The following is an 18,681-nucleotide window of genomic DNA, read 5'->3' on the forward strand; positions in this document are numbered from 1 at the left end:
GCCTGGATTAGATCCGTATTTAGTAATTTATCATTTGACAGTCAAACCGGGGGAAAAACCAGTCAAACATAAATTAAGAAAGATGCATCCACAAGTGGCATTATTAGTCAAAGCGGAGATTGAAAAATTATTGGATGTCGATTTCATACGCCCAATTGATTACCTTGAATGGATCTCCAATTTAGTACCTATCAGTAAACCAGATTGTAGCATCAGGATATGCACAGATTTCAGAGACATCAACAAAGCTTGTCCTAAGGATGATTTTCTATTGCCAAATATCGACCTAATCATAGACCTCATAGCAGGTCATGCGATGCTATCTTTGATGGATGGATTCTCTGGCTATAATCAAATAAAAATCGCATCCGAGGATCATCACAAAATAGCATTTACTTGTCCTTGGGGAGCTTTCTGCTGGAATGTCATGCCCTTTGTGCTAAAGAATGCAGGCGCTACATACCAAAGAGCCATGACTACTATCTTTCATGATCTCATGCACGTTACTGTGGAAGATTATGTTGATGACCTCTTGGGCAAATCACTAGACAGGGATACACATTTGGACATACTGTCAGTCATTTTTGATCGGTTGGTAAAATACAAAGTAAGATTAAACCCCAAGAAATGTGTCTTTGGAATAACCTCCGGGAAGCTTCTGGGATTCATTGTCTCAAAAAGAGGAATTGAAGCCGATCCAACAAAAGTCAAGGCCATCCTAGAGATGCAACCACCAAGAAATATCAGTCAACTTTGATCTTTGCAAGGGAGACTCTAGTCCATATGAAGATTCATAGCACAACTTGCGAATAAATGTCATCCTTTTAAGCACTTGCTACACAAAAACATCAAATTCAAATGGGATGATAACTGTCAACAAGCTTTCCAAATACTCAAATATTATCTTCTGAATCTGCCAGTCTTGATGCCATCGATTCCAGATCAACCCCTATTACTATACATATCCGCTACTTCAACAACATTGGGGGCACTCTTAGCACAACAAGATGTCGAGGGCAAAGAAAAGGCAGTCTACTACATCAGTCGCACTTTGGTGGGATATGAGCTAAATTACACACCTATTGAGCATGCATGTCTCGCTGTGGTCTTTGCTTCGTAGAAATTATGACACTACATGCTAACTCATAAAACTAAGTTGGTCGCAAGAATAGATCCATTGAAATACCTTCTCAATAGAGCAATGCTTACTAGTCGACTAGCCAAATGGGTGATGCTCCTGAGTGAATTCGACATTGAATATGTGGATAGAAAAGCAATAAAACGATAAGCTATTGTAGATCAATTAGCAGATGCTCCTATGATAGATGATGCTCCTCTAACTTCAGAATTTCTAGATGAATCCATCTTGATAGTATCACACACAAAGCCTTGGCAACTATACTTTGATGGCTCATACACACAGCATGGTGCAGGAGCTGGCATCCTCTTCATCACACCTCAAGGGGATTCCATACCAAAATCATATCGATTATCATTTCCTTGCACTAATAACATAGCAGAATACGAGGCATTAACAACTGGATTACGGATTGAAGTTCAGTGGAAGATCTAGGAACTCCATGTTTTTGGGGACTCTCAACTTGTAATTCGCCAAGCAATTGATGACTACCAAACAAAATATGAAAAATTAATACCTTACAAATGAATGGTGGATGGCCTGAAACAACATTTTGCAAAGTTAAACTTTGAGCAAATACCAAGGGAGCAGAATCGAGCCGCGCATGCCATGGCTACCATTGCTTCATTGATCGACCTACCATAGAATGAAACCCACTATGAGTTCTTGGTTGATAACCTTTTGGTTCCCTCATATGAGATCACTCCTACTGAGATGATATGTGTCGTTGGTCCTGATTCCCAGTTATATGGTTTCATTTTTACATACCTTCACAATAATACCCTTCCTCCTGACTTATCCAACAATCAACGTCGCACTTTCATTCGCCAATCTTCTTGATATGTCATTTTAGCCGATATCCTATACCGTTGAGGTTTAGATGGCACTCTCCTTAGATGTTTAGAAAGGGACAACTCAGATTACGTTACACGAAGTTCATGAAGAGATATGTGGTCCACATTCTAGTGGTCCTACCTTAGCCAAGAAGCTCATCAGGACTAGATATTATTTGCCCAATATGGAAAAAGACTCATATCGGTTTGTCAAGAAATGTAAGCAGTGTCAACTTCATGGAGACCTCATTCATGCGTCAGTGTAAGAACTTCAATCGATTGTGACTCCTTGGCCCTTTTGCCAATGGGGACTCGATCTCATAGGCAAGATTCACCCTCCTTCCTCCAATGGCCACAAATTCATCATCACTGCCACAAAGTACTTCACAAAATGGATTGAAGTCATGCCTCTTACACAAGTCACTGGAAAACATATTGCTACATTCATTCTCAATTACATCATTTGTCGTTACGGTATTCCTACTTCCATCATCACTGATCCCCTATGTCCCTTCAAAAATCAGGATGTTCGTGAACTCTGTGATCGCTTCCATATTACCCATTGTTTCTCCACACCTTATTACCCCAAGGTAACGACCAAGATGAGGTGTTTAATAAAACCATTCTTAAAATTCTAAAAAAGACAGTCGATGATGCTGGCCGCAATTGGCACATCCAACTTAACCCCGCACTTTGGGCTTACCGCACAAGCATCCGCACACCTACTGGAGCTACACCTTATTCACTTGTCTATGGTGCTGAAGCTATCTTTCCTATTGAGGTCGAGTTACCCTCTTTACGAGTCTCTTTGCAAAACATTATCAGTAATGAAGACTACAGAGTCTCTCGCTTATAGGAACTTGAACTATTGGATGAACAAAGACAAACTACTTTTAATCATCTCAAGGCTTATCAACAACGAATGAGTCGCAGTTACAATCACAAGGTGAAGCCTCGTACATTTGAGGTAGGTGATCTAGTTCTTAGAGAAAATCCTAAAAATCAACAAGACAAAGAGAAGAAGGGCAAGTTTGAACCAAACTGGCTTGGTCCTTACATCATCACAACAACCTATGGATCCGGTGCATATTAGCTCTCAACTACAGATGGTGAAACTTTGGAGGATGCTATCAACAACATGCACCTTCACAGGTTTTACACATATCTCTTTAGAGTATCCTAATTCAAAAATACAAAAAAATCAAAAAAGTTAAAAAATAAAAAAATAAAAAAAAATTGAAAAATCCAAAAAAGTAAAGAAAAACATTTTTGTCCAACGATGAAAACCACTTCGGTGGCACCCTGGGTAAGTACCATGGTGAAAACCAGGTCACCGACACCATGTGCTGAGACATTGCTCCTCCCTCCTTTAGGATTCCATTTCATCCTTCACTTTGCACACACTCACGACCTATTCATTCATAATAAATTTACCCATTCCCATCATGGCTTGTTATTGATCCACCTAAGATTGGTTAGCCATTTATAATAAACATTCCTTTTCACCCCTTTCCATACATAATAACTTAGCTCCTATCTATGGCTAAGGCAAATCCCATGTCTAGTGATGGGTGTGGAACTGAGAGCATCACACGTTTTGAGGAGTACAATTTCTTCCAGTTTTCTTCAGTCTATCTGTGCACAATCTGCAATAAAGCAGCACTTGCATCGCCAATCCGCAATAAAGTTTTGTCTTCTTCACAATAAAGTATTAGTTTCATGGATTCAGTCAGTTTTAGATGAGACACAACAGCAACAACGGGCTTCAATAAATCAAATCTTTCAACAAACTCAGACAACATTATGGTTCAGTGCTATCTATCCTTTTGTGAAAGTAAACATTGTGACCACAATCAAATAGACTTATACAAGTGACAAGAGACACTAAACTTGAGGACTACAGTGGATGTTGGTGTCGAGTCTTGGTTTTCTTTTGATTTTATCTTTCTGGTGACATGTCTTTTAGCTTTTTCGGGATGTCTCTAACTAGAGATTTTATCTCCAGGATGTCTTTGACTAGAAAGGCGAGGATGGGGTATCATCACCTCTTTTTCTTTGCTGTCTGTGGATTGTCTCTTAGTAATGCTATGACTTATCCAAGGATATGAGGATGTTGTGAGTCTAGTGTGAACTAGGGTATTCCTTGTTTGCGACTGCCTAATCTCCATGCAAATGGGTATAATGACTTTCTGGATTGAACATATGCCTCGATTGTCATAACCTATTTTGCCATAATAAAGCTCAATGATGATAAAGCACAAGAAGTTATTTCACTTCCATATCTTCTATCTTTCATCCCCCTTTCTTTATTGACCTCCATCATCCTTTTTGATTATGTGTAGCTTGCTATCATATGACTGAGTATAATTACACACCAAAAACATTTTCATTTCATGTAGTTTGCACCTGCAGTACCACATGTTCGCATTTCATACATACATATAGATATCACAATTACATCACATCCTACACACAACACATGTTAGCACATTTTACATTCTCATCATGTAAATAGTTCTTTGCATTATCATATTCATTTGCATTTCATACATCCATAATTGCATATGCATAACATATAAAACATAAAAGATCAAAAATATGGCATTTCATCATGTACATATTTGCATCCGTATCATAAGCATCACATAGAAACATAAGCATCACATAGGTACACATGCATATAGCTGCCGCAAGGATGAATCTCATATATATATATAATCATAAGTGTCATGATACAATGATGTCAAAAATCATATGGCTACAATCACCCGAAGGTGTCATCATACAAAATGGTACAAAACTGATACATAGGGAGCCCTCTAGGCTATGATGAACTCCCTCCCTCGGAGCCGGTTGGCCTCGATGGAGTCTGAGCCCTAGAAGGACCCACCCCTAGATCATCTCTCCTATCTCCTCTATCTAGTGGTGGTGGAGGACCCATGACCCCACCGCTCGATGCCTGTCTCCTGTCCCTCCCTCCAGTGGTCGTCGCTGTCCGTGATGGTCTATGGAAGCTCCTAGCCCATTGAACTGGTGGCACTGCTCCATAGTATAGGTCTCTCCAGTAGCCTATCTCCTCCCTAGCTCGCAGAACACAGGCGTATCCGGCCCCTGTGTCCTCTGCTGCCTGCCTACCTGCCCTCAGTGCTATCTTAGCCTCTATATAGCGCTGAATAGTCTGATCCCTGTCCCACTCAGTATCCCTCAGATGTCTCTTGAGTCTAGTTATTTCCCTCTCTAAAGTCCTCCCCCATCCCACAACCAATCCTCGTGTCGCCCTATCCGGGAAGAGGAACCCACTGATCACTCCTGCCAACACTGCTGGTAGTGCTAATCCTATCCGTGTCATGGTATCCCAAGCCACGTGTCCAGCCCTCATCTCTGGTGCAGGAGCACCCTTCCAAGATCTTCCTCCTTCTTTGTTTTGTTGGTGTTATGCTTCTTTTGAAGCCATTGTATATAAAATAAAGAGCCATGTGCTCATTGGTTCTAGTTAGGGTCCTAGTTGAGGTCTTAGGGTCATGAGTCAAAAATTGAGATTTTCCTAAAAATAGAGGGTATGTGTGTCTTTGAGGTGTTTAGGGGTCCTTCATAGCATGGTGGTGTCCTTAGGTTTGCCCAATTTGGATCTAGGAGTCAAGAAAAGCAACATTGGGAAAGTTGCTCAAAAGTTGTAAAAGTTGCATGACAACTTTTAAAAGTTGTCAAACAACTTTTCCACCATGAGGTCAAAATCCTTAATGCAGCATGGAAAACCCTAATATGGGCACACAGACTGAGGAGAGGGTAGTATAAGTATTTCCAAACCCTAAGTTAATGGGTTGGATGTCAGATATTGTACGGCCCAAGCAAAGTGACCTGACTAAGACTGAAATTTTGTTGCCAGTCGGCACAAATGGAGTAAAGGAAGATTGATAAAGGATTGATTTACATGCAGAACTATGTGGAGTGTCTTCTATGGTGTAAATAATTTCATTATGAGCAATTATATTATGTTTTGGTTTGTAAGTGTGGTGTGCTTGTAAATATCTTGTAAGTTGTCTTCTCACTGTCCAGTTTTGGACTGGTTTGTGCAAATGGAATCATGATTCCATTCCCCATTGTGGAACCACCATGAAACCATGGGGAATGAGAGTGCAGACCTTGTACTATACTGCAAAGAAAGCAGGGCCCTTGAAAATGCAGGGAGGCCATCAAAAGACCCAATCCTAGGCGAGACTGAATAGTGCCCGACTAGGAAGGGTTAAGTTACAGAGGTCTTGGAGAGCAAGGTTGGTCAGAGGAGAGTGCACCCTTTAAAGGAGGTGTAGAGGAGTGTGTGAAGCACCACTAGTGTGAAGGAGGAGCCTCCACCAATCCAGAAAAGGTGGCTAAAACACAAAACATACACTGTGACCCAAGTAGACCATAAAACCCTCACAAAACCCTTAAAAACCTCAAAATTCGCCCAAGGCACTGTATGACCATTTGGAGGCCCAAAACCAGAGAAATCCTTGAGCCCTTGCCAAATTAATGGTAGTCCATTTTGGGAGTTTGGGTATTTTGTGCATCGTTTGTGAGAGGGAGCCCTAAAGGACAGGGTGGGAGGTCTAATTGGTCAAAATCCTTGTAGCCCTATTTTGTAGGCAAAAACACAAAATTGTGAAATTTGTAAGGGGTTGGAATCTTGAAACCTCTTGGGGGCACATGAATAGGTGGAAAAACCATGAAATAGACCTGACCTAACCTTGCTAAGACCTAGGAAGCAGTAGGACAATCCAAGCCCTTATTAGCCACAGTAAGGGGTTTTGAGTCTCATGAATAGGTGAGACCTTAGGAGCAGCATTGCAACTCATTGGTGGGTGGATTGGGCAAGGTCAAGGGATTCCTCAAGCAAGGGAAGTCCTAGAGACCCTAGGGTATGAAGAGAACACCAGGTGATCCAAGGGAAGGATCCAAGAGCATAGACTAGGCTAGTCTATCCCTAACACCATCCCATCAATCTCCAATCCTGGATCCTGGAACACTTGTCTCAGTGCATCCTTGTCTCCATCTTGATCGTAGGGTAATAACTCCTCATCAATCGGTATCCTCAAAATCCTGTAAACATCCTCTAAGGTGACTGTCATCTCACCCATCGACAAATGAAAAGTGCATGTCTTTGAGTGCCATCTCTTAGCTAATGCAGTCAACAACACCATGTTCGCCCGAAACTCTGGCACATACAAAATATGTCGCAGGCCCATAGCCTGAACTACTGATCTCTCCTCAGCTGTCAGCTTCGCTCGTAAACTCTAAGTATATGAGAATCTCTCTCATGACTCCAGCATAGGTAGGTCCTCCTGCAGTCAAGCAAATCAACTGTGTCAATCATAGTGGCATTCCCTGTTCATCACAAAATGCTGCTTTTTATCCTACTGCTTATGGTACTCTATCCTAGTGACACTCCCTGTTCATCACAAAGTGTTGCCGTTTATCCTAGTGGCTCTCCCAGTTCATCACAAAGTGTTGTTGTTTATCATAGTGGTATTCCATGTTCATCACAAAGTACTGCATTTTTTTTGCACTCCCTATTCATCACAAAGTGCTGCTCTTTTTAGTACTCCCTGTTCATCACAAAGTACTATGTTTTGGCATTCCTTGTTCATCACAAAGTGCCTCGATCTATCTTATCCTAAGGCCCCTGCTTGAGTGTATCCTCTTGAGTAGTTTCTTGATTGGCAACATATGTTCTATCACAAAATTGTCAATCCTAGCCATATCTGCTATCCTAGTCTTCCCTAGAGAACCTGCTTGAGTGTATCCTCTCAACAGCTTATCCAATCAACAACGTATGTTCATCAAAAAATTTTTGATTCGACCTTGAAGACATAAACACGCTTACATACTGCACATACACGCCTGCTCTGCATAGACGCACCTGAAATGCATAGACGTGCCTCTGCTCTGCACAGACGTGTCTGACATACATAGACGTACCTGCTTTGTACAAATGCATCCACATAGCACAAACGTGCCTACACAACACAGATGCACTTGCATTTGACACAAACGCCTTTTCATTCGCAGACGCGCCTGACACAAACATAGACGCACCTAGCTTACCCAGACACGCTTGGCACCAACACGGACTCACCTCAACATTTTTTCCCTCCACTTGACATACCTAAAGCAAATTTATTACTCTACCTAACATGCATTTATGACAACATTTCATGCGACAAAGTGCAAGAAGGTTTTGCGGCACTCACTGACTCTCCAGCATCTGCTGGCCTCTGAAATCGGTGAACGTGGTCGAATCTATGCACCAATGCCATCGCTGCTGACTGCTCTCTTCTATCTCTGCACTCTAATCTCTTGTATGTGTGGATGACAATGAGGATGTGTTCCCTCGTAGTCTATCTTATAAACTACCCTAGCCCTAGTCTCCCAAGTCAGTCTTCTTTATCCCGTGACTCTGTCACTCTATCCTATCTTGTCAGTCCATTCTAGCCTTTCTTTCTTATCGAGATATTGTCCGCAATCTTCCAGGCATTTTCATCCAATATCTCAAGGGGGCATATCATTCCCATCTTGGGGCAACTTTGTATCAGTTCATCTTATCTTCTTTGAAACAACGCGACAAGCTGCATTGTCTCAAAGAGGGGCAAAATGTAGACACCTAAAATTGTCCTGTCTAATTAAATAAATATTTTTGTTTATTTAATTATTTTAGTTTAATTCTTCTATTAATTAAATAAATCTTTATTTATTTATTTAATTCATTTATCCTCTTCTAGCCTTATTTCTCATTTAAATAAATACTTTTATTTATTTAAATTATCCAAATAAAATTTTTATTTATTTAATTGATCTCACTTCTTCTATTAATTAAATAAATGTTTATTTATTTAATTAATTCATTAGCCTTTTCTACCCATGACACATGTCATTCATCTCTTAATTCCTACACTACCTACCCTCTCATTATTTTCTTATTTCCTTTACCTACCCTCTAATCTTAGTCGACCATTTAGCTTTTACACCTCTTAATCTTATCCCTCCATTTCTTATAGTGTCTTCTATATAAGGATATGCTTCCTTCATTATCAATCCTAATAAGCTATTCAATTTCTAATCATTCTATTCTACCCGACTATTCTAGCATTCGAACTTTCATATGCAATCAAGCCTACTTGCAACCACATTTCCGTTCTTTATTGAGCTCTTGTACACACATAAAATCTGAGAGCAAATATATCAGGCAAGATCAATGGAGATAGGAAGAATGGAGATCCAAACCCTATTGGACATGTGATAGTATAATATTTGTGATTTCATTTGATTTTCATTGTCTTAGGTAATCTTCATATGCTATGGTGGATCTTTGTTGTTGTTAGGCTAGGGTTTTATGGTTGAATTCATTTAGTCTTTCAATATTGTTGTTTCCATTTTCACCATAAACAGGAATTAACCCTATAATTAGTTTGAATTGTAAAGTGTGCCTTTAAAAGGTTAGAGGCTAGATCTTGAATTGAAATGCTGAAATTGGAATGTTATACCTTGATGAATCTTGCCTTGAAGTCTTCATGCAAAGATTGATGTTGTCATCTGATGAATAATGATGAACAATAGATACCCTAACTAGTACTGAGAGAGGGGGGGGGGGTGAATCAGTACATACAAAAACTTTCTAACAACTTATCAAGCTAAAACAACACTAATCGGCTGTCTTCATTACTGAACTTAACCATGGCATTACCGGTTAAACACAGTAAGACTTTAGACATCATAGCTCGGTAAGTCTGAACACTTCAAATACATTTAATACTTGATAGCTACTTCACCCATAAACACATGCATGTGGTGTGTCAACAATACCATAACCATTAGCTCTGCATGCATAATCTCTTAAACAAAGAATACTTAATCATCACATGAAAAATGCACAACTCATGACACACAAATTTTTCACGTGGAAACCCAAATGGGAAAAACCACAGTGGGGATGAATACCCACAAGCTTGTTTTTGAACTCTTTTGAAGCTCGCTCTGTTAGGATCCTATCCCGGTTAAAGACTTTACAATAAGGTTATGCTAGGAACTGATCCTGTTAAAGATCACCCAGTTAAGGGATGGCTATATACCCTGTTAAAGGTTGAAACCCTATTAAAGGTTACCTTGCTAGAGGATTTAAAGAACTCAATGAACTTGAGTCACCTGGTTAGAGGATTTACAGTAAGCCTGTTAAAGCTACCCGACAAAGGGATTTTCCTTCTGTTGAAAGGGTTAGAAGACAACAGGTAAAGCTTTGATCTAATAACAACACTATATGCTAGGGCAGATCCTTTTCAGTTCCTCTACACTGTAATCACAATCTGCAGTTTTCTCTTACTGGTCTAGCAAGTATCTCATCACTCAGATACACACACAATATTTTCCAACAACTCTCAATAACAAACATCATTGACCTTATAGACAACAATTAGGTCAGTACCATAAACCCTAAACCCTAAGCTTTTTAGGTTTGCAATACAAGCGGTCCAATCCTAACCATCCAAACGTTTTGCATAGAGAAATACAATTTCAAATAGATCACAAGACAATCTGCATCGTCCATTCTTCACCGCACATAGAAATCAGTAACTCATCATGCTTTCTTCTCATACCGCTAAGAAGAACGTTCATTCCTGAGGTAGATATTTAGTGCAGTCGATCTTCACATGCAAGATCCTCAAGGAAATCCTTCATGTGCACAAAGCTGACGTGGCATCATGATCTCATCTTCACCTCTTAGCTAACTCAGCACAAAATGTCATCGGTTGCATCGCACAAGCGAGATTACCAAACCGGAAACCCTAGAGATGAGACTACCAATCGGTAGTCATACTCAGTGAAACCCTGACACCAGTTCACTACATCTCTTCATACTGGTTCACCAACTTCTTCCAATCTACATACCGGTTCACTTGCACTTATTGACATCAATGACAACATACATTATCATCATATCAACATGTCGGTTCATCATATGCCAACATCATCTACGAATGTAGGATGTCTTCATAATGTCTTGATCATGGATGCCATCTTGAATACTTGAAGTCTAAATACTTGAGCTCTCCTTCACTACCTTGATAATGTTTTATTTCTTGCTCACTTGAATTTGAAAAGTGTAAATGGAAACTTAAAGAGAGACGTCTCGAAGGAGGGGGTAATGCTTTCTTTTACACCTCACCTCATGAAACATGTACAAAATTTTGAAGTAGGCTAACACAGGAAGGAAATTCATGCCTATATTTTTTAACTATTGGAGGGTCCAAAATTGGGCCTCTTTAAGCAAGACAAGAGAATTTGGGCACTCTTGTCTAGCCTATCAAGGTCAAATTCAAGATCACAAAGCTAAGTGCTAGGTGAAGATTGAGATTTGAATCCAGTGTGAGAAGAATCAAAACATGGTCAAAGCATGAAAGGCCAAAATTATTTAAAGTGAGGCCTAAATGAGGATGAAATTGTAAAGGGATAAAATTTACGACACTATATCTCCATCACTAGATATGCCTCTTATCACTTGTTTGTTGAATATTCCTCTAGTTGTGGAGCTCATAGATGTTCTTTATATGAAGGCAAATTAAGTGTAAGTTTGAGCACAACCCCATTCCTAAATTTCTCTATAAGAATTCAGCACCTTTGGTTCCCCTTTATTTTTCTACTCTTGTAGTTGAGTAGACTTTGCCTTCTTTATAGTTTGTCATAACCCCTCTTCTAGAGGTTAGCATTGTGGATCCAGTTTCACAACCTTTAGTTGATTGAAAATCAAAACAAAAACTACTGAGGAGGGGGGGGGGGGGTGGTGAATCAATAGTTTATATAGGTAATTTATTTTAACGAAAGAACGAAGTTAAGCACATAAAGATCAAGACACAAAAATTATCACGTGGAAAACCCTTTCGGGTAAAAAACCATGGCTTTGAAATCTTTCAATAAACAAAACAAGATCCAACTCGAGATTACAAAAGAGCTCCAACTCTATAAAAGAGAGGCACCAACCTTAGCTCATAAAGGCTACAACCTTATGTAATAGAGGCACCAACCTCAAGATTTCTAAGATTTTAAAGGACAAAAGACTAGATAATACACTTAAAGTGCTGCTACATACTGAATCAACTTTTACAACCCTTCAAACTGTGCTGTAGATTTGATACAATATCTATATACTACCGGATTCTAAAGATTCTTCATAGTTTCAAACAATAGACATATAATTATACTGAAGCTGAATTCATCTAAAAATTTCAAAGTCCAACCTGCAACTTCAATTAAAGATTTTTATCTCTACACAAACTACACTTTGGTTTAGCTTACAAAATTGCCGAAAATGCTTTATAGTCAAAAAATGTTTAATCCAAACCATGTACTCCTTACGCTATACTCAACTCATGCCCCTTTATAAACTTTTTCATATACATCATTAACCTCAACACGAACTGTATCCATATTTCTAAGAAATAATATCGAAGTCACTCAGTTTGAAACACACTTCACACACACCCTTTCACATTTCCCATATTCAAAGGATAAAGTCAAAATCACACATTATAATTCTTTCACAACGAATTTCTCACTAGAAAATGAATACAAGCTTTCATTATTTTCACCCTACGCACACAGAATACCCAATTTTTTTTTTTTTTAAATCGATGAACTTCTAATCCCTCACATACTAAAATGACAGTAATTCAACTATGGTTACACCCCGTTAGCATCTCTGTATCTACCCTTGAGTGTCCAGACAATACTAACAAAGCTTGTGAAGATAGTTTGAAAACCACCTTTGAAAGAAAACGTCCATCCAAAGAAAAAAAAATGGACTATCAAGATTCATTTTTTTTTATTGCCACATGAGCACAGATTGAAACACATACTCCATTAAAAAAAAAAATGATAGTAAAAATTATTATATCTAAATGAACTTTTGTATCTCACCAATAAAGCGCATACATAGACCAAAATTTCTCATAAAAAATGCCTCTGGCTCAGTCAACGAACAGGTAAAACCCAATACACGACACTCGAGCATTTCCAAAGAAACACCTACTAACTAAACTGTGCGAATCACCCAAATAAGAGATATACAATATTAGGCAAAGATTCCCTGAACGGTCAGAGAAAAAGAAATAAAATCGCTACAACACACAAGAATAACTCATATCATAAAAAAAAGGTCTGTCTTGAGATGACCTAGTGTAACCGAGAACCAAAAAACATTCCAATCGAATGCCAGATCATACAAATGACAGTAATCGCTGCACATAATTCTACAAATCCTTCTGCCAGAGACAAGAAAATTCTATCAAATAGATGGCGCAACCGGAAGTAATGCCCAACCTGGGCACAATTGAAAAATACTGAACCATTTGTCCCAAACGGAACTAACTATCATATTGACATCAATGACATAACACAACAATCTCCCTCTATCATTGATGGTAATAAAACTCCCCTTATCAATGACATGAAACTCTTTTTGTCACACTGCTCCCCCTTTGACATCAATTACTGAAATAAAATGAATCGTGAAGAACTCCCCCTAAATCGAACCTGTGAATCAATGATGAAGTGAAATCATGGTGAAATCACTCCAAGCTTCTGTCTTAAGAAATCAAAAGTCTCTTTGGCAAGAAGCTTGGTAAAAATATTAGCTACCTATTTTTTAGAACACACAAATTCCATCTTGACAATTTGATTAGCAACTTGTTCCCGCAAATAATGATATTTAATGGCAATATGCTTAGTATGAGAGTGCAAAACTAGATTTTTAAAAATATCAATAGCACTCATATTATCACATAAAATAGAAATAGGTTTAACATACTCAACCTTAAAGTCTTGCAATGTGTGTTTCATCCAAACAATCTAAATACAACATGATACAACTGCAATATACTCTGCTTTAGTTGTGGATAATGAAATAGAAGCCTGCTTTTTGTTAAGCCAAGAAACAAGACAACCACCAACAAACAAAGCACCTCCACTCGTTCTCTTTCTATCATCTAGTGAGCCTCCCCAATCTACACTAGTGTAGGTTGTTAGTGTAAAATATTGACATCTAGGATACCATAAACCAAAACTCATTGTACCCTTATGATACTTGAAAATCCTCTTCACTGCTTGTACATGTGTTTCTTTAAGAAAAGCCTGAAACCTTACAACATAACCAACTGCCTGCATAATATCAGGTCTAGTAGCTGTAACATATAATAAATTGCCTACCATAGACATGTAATATGTTTGATTGACATTAGGAGATTCATCATTAACACTCAATTTATATCCTGTTACCATAGGGGTACTTACAAGATTACTACCTTCCATTCTAAATCTTTTTAACATCTCTCTAATATACTTTGTTTGAGAGATAAAAATACCTTCTGATGACTGCTGAATTTGAAGTCCCAAAAAGTAAGACAACTCACCCAACATAGACATTTTGAATTCCCATTTCATGTTTGTAGCAAAGTCTTTGCACATGTCTATACAATCACAACCAAAAAATAGATCGTCTACATAAACAACAACTAAAATGTTGTTACCTTCTTCCTTTACAAAAATAGGTTGTTGTCTGCTACTCCTTTCCTAAAACCTTGTTGCTACAAGTACTTATCCAATCTGTCATACCAAGCTTGTGGAACTTGTTTAAGGCCATATAATGCCTTTTTTAGTTCATAGACATAATCGAGTTTGTGAGTCAAAATAAATCCATCAAGCTATTCAACATAAAATTCCTCACTTAAATATCCATTAAGAAAAGAAAATTTGACGTCCATTTGACACACCTTAAACCCTTTATAGGAAGCAAAAGAAAGAAAAAGTCTAATAGCTTCAAGACATGCTACAAGAGCAAAGGTCTTATCATAATCTACACCTTCTACCTGTGCATACCCTTTACACACCAAACATGCTTTATTACTTACCACTTGACCTTCCTCATTTAGTTTGTTTCTGCAAACCCATTTCATGCCTATGACATTCTTATTTTTGGATCTTGGCACATGCTCCCATGTATCACTTTTTTGAATCTATTCAAGCTCTTCTTTCATAGCAGAAATCTAGTGCTTATCTTCAACCGCTTCTTCAAAATAGTTAGGTTCAAACATGGAAAGTAATGAAACATCTTCATCTTCAAAATAGTTAACATTCCTTCTAGTGGCTCTAGTTCTATTTTCCGGTAAAATCTGTTCAACAGGATGATTTCTTTGCACAAACTTAGAAGGAGTCTTGGAAGAAGTCTTACCATGATCACACTCTGATTCATTTTCAGAATGTGTACCCGTTGTCCCAAATTGCAAACTGGATGAAGGAGAAGCATCTGTTTCACCTGATTGAGCATTCTTAGGACTACTTTGTGCATTTCTACTTGCTGTCCCAACTTGTGTATGCGAAGATGAAGGATGGACAACACTTTCTGTTTCCTCATTTAGTACATTGCTATCACCATTTCCATTCTTACCACAAGTGTTATTAAGCTCATGAACTTTAACATTAACACTTTCTACAATCTTATGCAGCCGTTTATTAAAGCATCTATAAGCTTTACTTTTAGATGAATACACAAAAAAGATGATATAATCTGATCTAGGATCAAATTTACCTAGATTATCATCATCTCTTTTTATAAAACAGAGGCTACCAATTTTTTTAAATTACTCACAGTTGCTGGTTTACCTTTCCATAGCTCCTAAGGAGTTTTATTATGCTTAGCTCTCAACAAACCTCTGTTCTGAATATAAAGTGCTGTATGAACAACCTCTGTCCAAAAATAATTACTCACTTTGGCCTCATTCATCATGCTACGAGCCATTTTTTGAACTATTTTATTTTCCCTCTCAACAACACCATTTTGTCAAGGTGTTCTAGGTGTTGAAATCTATCTTTTAATCCCATTATTTTCACAGAAACTAACATACTCATTAGAAGTGAATTCACCACCATTATCAAAATGTAAACACTTTATTTTCAAATCCTTTCCATTCTCAACTAAAACCTTAAAAGATTTAAATTTTTGTAAAGCTTCAGATTTCTCTTTCAAAAAGATAACCCAAGTCATGTGAGAAAAATCACTAATTAACAACATACAATATTTTTCACTTTGTAAACTTGTTGTCCTAGTTGGTCCACATAAATCAATATGGACTAACTCAAGTGCTTTAGTGCTAGATAAGTCTTTGGATTTAAAATTGGTTCTATTTTTCTTACCCATCTAACAGTCTTTGCAAACAATATCTGCTGTTTTTTCAAGTTTTGGCAAGTCTCTAATAGCTTCTTTCTTGCTGATTTGAACCAGATTATCAAAACCAATATGCCCAAGTCTTATGTGCCACAACCATGTTTCATCTAGCTGACGCAAACAATACTTTACATCATTAGAATCATCAAGAATATATGAATTATTTGCTGCTCTAGTTGCATTTGCAATTTGTTTCCCACTTTTACTAATGCCATAGTAGTTTCAATTAAAAACAAGATCATAACCTTGATCACATAACTGATTGTCACTCAACGAGTTGTGTTTCAAACCTTTAACATACAAGACATTCTCAACCTTTTTTTCTCCATTATTTAAGACAAGAGTACCAATACCTGCAACTCTTGTTGAAGAGTTACCTCCAAATCTGACTTTACCTCCATTCATTCTTCTAAGAAACTGAAATTTGTTCTTGTCACCAGTCATGTGCTTGGAACAACCACTATCAACATGTAGCAAATGTGTTAAAACTGCAGTTTGCACAACTAAAGACATTTTTGAATTTGGCTTCTCCTTTTTCCTACAGACTTTGACACTCTCCTTTTCTTTCTCTTTGGCATCCACCTTCTTTGATGAATATGTCAAAACATTCTTTCAAAATTTTGCAGAATACCAAGGTTATTGCACTTACAAAAACCAAAATTATAATTCCTTAGAGGAGCAAAAGGATTTTGATTCACATAACTAAAATTTTTTCTAGGAAATATTCTGAATTTACAGCCTCGTGACAAAAATAGTTGCAAGAAAAATAGTAACCATGAAAGTAAGCCTTGTTGTATCTAGTCAAATGAACTTGTGTATCATTACAAATTTTTTTGAAGTTACCATTTTGGTTATTAGGAATAAAACCAACATTTGGCTTTCATTGATCACCTCTAGAGGATTTAGAACATTGACCTTCATCACGACCAACTCCACTCTTATCAAGAGATTGCTTCTGAGAGTTCAGGAGGCCATCCAAAGTCATAGTACTATTTTGAAAAAGTGTTCTCATTACTAAACTGTTGTGAGGATTTTTCCAACTTTCTCAATAAGACAACCTCACTTTCAAGTTTTTCACAAACAACCTCCTTGTCCTTGAGTTGTTTTCTGAGATCTTCTTCAATATTTTTACCTTCTTCAATCTACATTCTAAGATCTTCAACAAGTTTTTCAGCAACCTCTAATGCAACTTTCTTTTTTTAAACCTTGTTAATTTCTTCTTGTAGGAGCACTTTCAGACTTTGTTTCTTCTTTGTAAGCTTCTTTATTTCATTGAGAGTAGATATAAGTTCTTGTTCCAAATCTACTTCAAATTCTTCATCTTTTTTAGAAAAAATTTCTTCTATAGCCATAAAAAGGACTTGATCATTTAGAGATTCTCCTTCATTAGGTTCTGACGAGATGCTTTCTTCTTTTGAATAGAGACTTCTTTTGGAAAGGTGAAACTTTTTCCCTTTATTCAAGAATTTCTTCTTGCTATTTTTATGATTATTTTCATAATTGTTTTCCTCCTCCTCCTTCTCATAAGGATATTTTGAAGCAAAATGCCCTTCCTTTCCATAGTTAAAACAAGTTAGAGACAAATTTCTTTTAAACTTATTAGAACTCTTCCTAGATCTTCTTGCAAAATGGGCTTCCTCATCATCACTTTCTTCCCCTGAACTATCACAGGAAGAAGGACTTTTCTCTTTGGCCTTCTTCGATACTTTGAAGGTAGTTTCTCTTTTTGAAGATGCTTCAACACTTGTTCTGACTTCATAAGCCATCAAGATCCTATGCAGTTTATCAACTGTAAGCTTATCAAGTTCAGACATTTCTTCTATCACTGAAACTTTAGCATCAAATCTTAAGGGCACCGATCTTAAGATTTTTGGAACAACAACTTTATTATCTAGCTTCTCTCCCAAGCCTTTCAAGGAATTGACTACTTCATCAACTCTTAAGAAATATGTTGCTATGCTCTCCTCCTCTTGCATTTTTTGACCTTCAAACAACATTCTATGTGTCTAAATCTTAGATTTTTAACCTTCTCATCCCCTTCGTAATCATTTTGCAGTTTTTCTCACATGGCCCGAGTAGAGTCACAATGCATGACTTTTACAAACTCAAATTCAGACAAACCACACAAAATGGCATTCATGGCTTTGACATTATTCTCAAAGGTTTTCTTTCCGTCAGGATCTGTGGGTAGTTTAGAAGGAGGTGTGTAGCCATTGACAAGACTCATATAGACATCAAATCCTGGAGACATGATATAAGTTTTCATAAGAACACTCCAAAAAGCATAGTTTGACCCATCAAACAAGGGAGCTCTGTTAGTTGCTAGACCTTCTAGAGGATTCATATTAACTTATCAGGATCAAATCTTCAAGCTTTCAATCTTTAATAGAAGATGACCGACGCTGATACCAATTGAAAATCAAAACAAAAATTACAGAGAGGGGGGGGGGGGGGCGGGGTAGGTG

General features: G+C 37.7%; 1 protein-coding gene across 1 annotated transcript; it reads right to left on the reverse strand.

The window, feature by feature from the left end:
• Positions 1-13,845: 13,845 nt before the first annotated feature.
• On the reverse strand, positions 13,846-14,304 carry LOC131076455 (secreted RxLR effector protein 161-like). Its single transcript, XM_058013640.2, has one exon. It carries the CDS (start codon positions 14,302-14,304, stop codon positions 13,846-13,848), a length of 459 nt encoding a protein of 152 aa, XP_057869623.2.
• Positions 14,305-18,681: the final 4,377 nt, after the last annotated feature.

The sequence above is a fragment of the Cryptomeria japonica genome, chromosome 5, assembly GCF_030272615.1.
Source record: "Cryptomeria japonica chromosome 5, Sugi_1.0, whole genome shotgun sequence".
In the NCBI taxonomy this organism is placed as follows: Eukaryota; Viridiplantae; Streptophyta; class Pinopsida; order Cupressales; family Cupressaceae; genus Cryptomeria; species Cryptomeria japonica.

Bases quoted from the DNA above. Each gene is read 5' to 3' on its own strand.
- LOC131076455 (XM_058013640.2), bottom strand. From the start codon at position 14,304: ATGGAAGGTAGTAATCTTGTAAGTACCCCTATGGTAACAGGATATAAA.